Source organism: Herpailurus yagouaroundi, unplaced genomic scaffold, assembly GCF_014898765.1.
Source record: "Herpailurus yagouaroundi ecotype Mexico unplaced genomic scaffold, PumYag 63248, whole genome shotgun sequence".
Taxonomy (NCBI): domain Eukaryota; kingdom Metazoa; phylum Chordata; class Mammalia; order Carnivora; family Felidae; genus Herpailurus; species Herpailurus yagouaroundi.
This window is the reverse complement of record NW_024416824.1, coordinates 1-4,827: the sequence shown is the minus strand read 5'-3', so window position 1 is coordinate 4,827 and position 4,827 is coordinate 1. Positions and strand designations below refer to the sequence as shown.

Below are 4,827 nucleotides of genomic sequence, written 5' to 3'. Positions count from 1 at the left end.
GCCCCCCCGCGCCGGTCACCTGTGGCCGCCGGCCGAACCCGGCCGGACCCGGGCTGCCCCCGGCCCACCCGAGGCCGGTGTCGCCCGGCCCCCGCCGACCTCGGACCGGACCCCCGGCGCCCAGCCTCCTCCCCGCCCCCTTCCCCCGGGACGGGTGCCCGACACCAACTTCTGCTCGCGAACTCCGTTCTGCCTCTTTCTTGGCCCAGGGCGACCTCGGCAGCCCTGACAGCGACAGGCCCGCCGCCGCAGTGCCCAGAAAGGCCCCCGGGTGGCCCGGCGCCTCCCCGGCTCTTTCTGGATGGAGGCGCCTCAGGAAGGAGCCGGCTGACGATTTGGCCTTGGCTGCCCAGCCCCTGCTGACCATGAACACACCTCCCCTAGTGCAGAGGCCGCGGTGAGGGGCAGGAAATGCTGCGCCAGGTGAGGCCCGTTGGGCGGGACGGCTCGGCGAACCTTCGAACCTTCGGGGCGCTTCCAGTCTTTTCGACTGGACCCCCACAGAGACCTGGAGCTGTCCTGTTAAGAGGGGAGGCCGGCTGGATGTGGGGACACCTCTGCAGGGGCCGGGGGTGGGGCGTGGGGCGGGAAGGCCAGTGGAGGGGGGATGCAGGAGAGAGGTGGGGAACCCTCCCGACTTCAGGAGCCCCTGGGCCAGGGCTGGTTCTGTGGGTTGCTGGTGCTCTGGCCTAGGAACGCTGGCCGAACCCCAAGAGCAGCCTAGGAGGCCAGAGACCAGGGAGGTGAACAGGCTTGGCGGGGCTTTGTAGGGGGGGCAGTGGAACGTGAGGTTTCTCCGTTTTCTCTGCAAACTTCCTCAACTGTCTGTGCTGGGTCTCCAGCTCCCCATCCTAGTGGAGCAGTTGCACCGGCTGCCCCCTAAGGCTGGGGCTGAGTGTGGGCCCCACAGAATCCCAGAATTCAGGAATGGAGGAACTGCCTCCCGGGGGGGGGGGGGGGGGGCTGAACGGGCCCTGGGAGCAGAGCTCCGGGCTGCCCTGCGCCTCCCTTCCCCAGCTGTGGCTCCAACTGTCCTCCTTTCCAGCCAGGGTGGGGCCCCTGGCTCTGGAGGCCCGAGGCTGAGGTGGAGGGCTCTGTGGCAGTCAGTGCCACGGGGCTGGGGGCTCACAGCACTCCTGCCCATCTGAACAGCTTCCTTCCTTCCTCTCAGCACAGCTGGCTCCCCGGGGTCTTGGTCTGAGAGCTAGGATGGAGCTGGGGCCAGCGACTGAGACCTTCGTGCTGGAGCTTCGGTGTCTCGAAGATGGGGGCCCTGGGCCTGGCACCCTCTCAGGTGAGGGACTAGAGGGAGGTGGCTCTGACCTAAAGCAGGAGACAGTCCTCGGGCCCCGCGGAGGACGTTCTGACAGAGCCCGGCCTGCTGCGGGCGAGAGGGGGCTGCAGGGTGGTGGGCAGCCTGCTGTCTGCAAGGGCGCTCACCTGTGGTTTTGGGGTGCGGGGCTGGGGCAGGCTGCAGCCGCTCACAGCGGCCGAGTTCAGCTGCCTGGAGCGACACTGGCAGGTTCCCCTCAGGGTTTTCCGAGACGGCTGTATCAGGCTGTGGTTGTGCCTGTGACGGGCTCCCTGACGATGCAGATATTCTCAGACCATGCCTGGACCCTGGGTATGTGCTGGCTGGGAGCTGCTGCTATTTCCCCAGTGGTCAGGAGGCCTCCACTGTTCCCCAACCTGTCCCTGGCTCCAGACTCAAGTTCTCAAGATTGAATTCAGGGGCTCTCTCCCACTGCCCCTTGTACCTGAGGCATTGGACCCCTTGCTTCTCTTTTCTCGGTAGCCTTCTCTCTCCTTGTCCACTTTTCCTGACCTCTGCTTCAATCCATCTTCCTCCCCTTTTGCCCAGAGGCAAATATGGCCCTGCAGAACCTTTCAAGATGCCTTCTCCCTCTGGGACACGGTCTGGGGAAACTTTGTATGGTGGTCATGCTCCTGGGGGCCACTTTCCTTCTCTGTGCTTTGAGGGCACTGACTGAGGGCTGGGCCAGGGTTGAACAGCATGAAAAGGACCAAGGCAATTAGAGGGGCTGTGTTGGGATGTGTGGCTAAACGACTCCCCTGGCTCAAATATTTAACTGGAAAAAGTCTTGCGAGGGCACGCACATCAGGTGACACTTAATAATATGTTTACTAAAAACATCGTTGTTTAAAATGCTGGTGTTGCTGTAAGAAGCCAGGACTGGCCACACAGCCAAGTGCTGTGCTAGAAACGTGAGGACTCACACAGAAGCACCGTGCTCCTTGCTGCCTCGAGGGGTGGCAGGAGGCTGGAGTGAATCAGACCTTGACATTGCTGGGGGAACAGGTTTTCATGGCTGTCTTCGCTCACCACACGCATACTCCCGACTGGTGTGTGTTTATGAGAAATGCATTCACTTGTCCGTTAGCCTAAGCAAAGGTTATTAGGACTAGTTTTCTGAAAGGAAGTTATTTTCATATAGATATCCCTTGGTTTTATGAAATCAATACAATCCTGGCAAAGTGGCCGGAAAGCAAAATTTTAAAACATCCAACCTCTGCTTTCTGTTACAAAACTGAAAATACGAAGCTGTAGGAAGAACAGACGTGGAAATCAGACTCGGAAATGGAGAGAGCCTCTTCGGATTTTCCGTGGAACACAGCCTGAATGCTCAAAATGAGAGACAGACACGTGGATATTGTGCAGGAAAGTGAAATGTGACAGTGGAGCGACTCTTACGTAGTGGGGCTTCCTCTACACCTGCACAACCCTGGGCCAGACGTTTCCCCCCTGGCATTCTCGCTATGTCCCTGGGAAGGGTTTATCTCCTTTTTCCAGACAGGGAAATTCAGGTTCCCAGAGGTGACGTAACTGGCCAGTCACCATGTTGACTTGGGGCTATGGAATTAGTCCTTTCCATTCCTGAGTAATAGTCTCAGACACTTCCAGTCTTCAGGCTGTTTCAAACGGAGCTAGTTGCATCCTTGGTACTGCTAAAGTGTTTGTTAGTTTGCAAACTCATTTTCTAACTCACAGGGAGAGGCATTTTCCAAGCACCCACCAGGTTCTAGAGGCGGTGGCGGGGCCCTTCCGGCTTTGCCCGTGAAGCTGGAAGTGTGGGTATCCCGAAGCTGTCACTGACAAGGAGGGCTCCGTGGTGCGGGAGGTCAACGGCTACTAAGCGATAGAGTTAGGGCCTGAACGGAGGACTTCCCGCTGGAAACTTTGTGCTGTCTCTGACACTTCGGTGACTTTTAGGACCGCTAGTGGTGATACTTCCAGGCGTTATTATTTACGGAGAAGGCAAGTTTTCCTTCTGTGAGGTGTGACCCTAACTGAGGTCAGAGTTCAGCACGGGCTTGTGGCTTAGCTGTCCGAACGGCTTGTGCGCGGATTCCCACTGGATGGCGGTGAAGCACGAGAGACTTCTCAGGGAACGGTGCTGGGGAGCCCCAGGCACCCAGGCTCTTGTCACTGCCAAGATCTAAGCGTGGAGCCTGTGTGGAGGGAGGCGCGGGGGAGAGGTGGAACAGCCAGGGTGCAGAGTGACGTGACCAGCAGTCCTGCGGGCGCATTTCTAAGCCAACCCCACACCTCTGGGCAATTCAGTTCCTGCCACGCTGCCATTGTCAACCGAGCCGGTGCTTTTGGGTCCCTGATGGGAGCTCACAGTGTGTCCTAGCGTGGCTGTCCATGGGGCCGGGTCAGCGGGGAGGTCCAGGGGGTCTGCACCTGAGAGCTGCCCGTAGATTTTTCTCTCCTGGCTTCCCGCCATTTCCACTACAGGTGGCAGCGGTGGGAGTGAGAGTCAGGAGGAAGAAGAGGCTCAGGAGAACGGCAGCCCACCGCGGCCAGCAAGCTCAGCCCCGACGGGGGCCGGTGAAATGGCTGAGGAAGCACAGCAGGGGCAGCCGGAGTTGCAACCACAACAGTCACAACAGCAACCAGCGCTGCAACAACAGCCACGGCAGGAGCGGCGACCACAAAGCCGATCCCCAGGACCGCAGCAACAGCGGCAAGCTGACCGAGAATGGCTGCCTCGACAAGAGAAGCACCTGCAGGAAAACCCCCCACCTGTGCCACCTCAGCAGCTGAAACCACAGCTGCCGCCGATGCCGCCGCAGGAACAGTCAGAGGAGCAGCAAGTGCCAGAGCAACACCTGTTGCAGCCACAGCAGAAACCGTTACCACAGCACCAACAGTTACAGAAGCAGCAGCCACAGAAGCAGTTAAGGCAGCAGGAACCGTGGCAGCAGGAGCAGCAGCAGCAGGGACAGTCAGGGCAGCAGCAGGAGGAGGAACAATTCCAGCAACAGCAGCAGCAGCAGCAGCAGCAGGAACTGTTACAACAGCAGCACCTGCAGCAGCAACAGTTACAGCAGCAGCAGAAGGCGGAACAGTTACAGCAGCAGCACCTGCAGCAGCAACAGTTACAGCAGCAGGAACAGTTACAGCAGCAGCAGCAGCAGCAGCAGCAGCAGCAGCAGGAACTGTTACAACAGCAGCACCTGCAGCAGCAACAGTTACAGCAGCAGCAGCAGCAGGAACTGTTACAGCAGCAGCTGTTGCAGCAGCAACAGTTACAGCAGCAGCAGCAGCAGCAGCAGCAGCAGCCGCAACAGGAACAGCTACAACAGCAGCAGCAGCCCCCTCTGCTGGAGCCAGACGAGGAGGAAGAGGTAGAGCTGGAGCTCATGCCAGTTGACCTGGGGTCGGATCAGGAACTGGAGAGGCAGCGGCAGGAGCTGGAGAGACAACAGGAACAGCGGCAGCTGCAGCTCAAACTGCAGGAGCAGCTGCAGCAGCTGGAGCAGCAGCTGGAGCAGCAGCAGCAGCAGCTGGAGCAGCAGCAG

General features: G+C 59.6%; 1 protein-coding gene across 1 annotated transcript; it reads left to right on the top strand.

Moving 5' to 3' along the window:
• Positions 1–30: 30 nt before the first annotated feature.
• Positions 31–4,824, top strand: LOC121024316 (zinc finger protein 853-like; the record flags this gene model as incomplete). Its single annotated transcript, XM_040466563.1, has 3 exons — positions 31–423; positions 1,177–1,294; positions 3,761–4,824. Coding segments are annotated over exons 1-3 (1,194 nt in total), but the record flags the coding sequence as incomplete, so codon positions are not given.
• Positions 4,825–4,827: the final 3 nt, after the last annotated feature.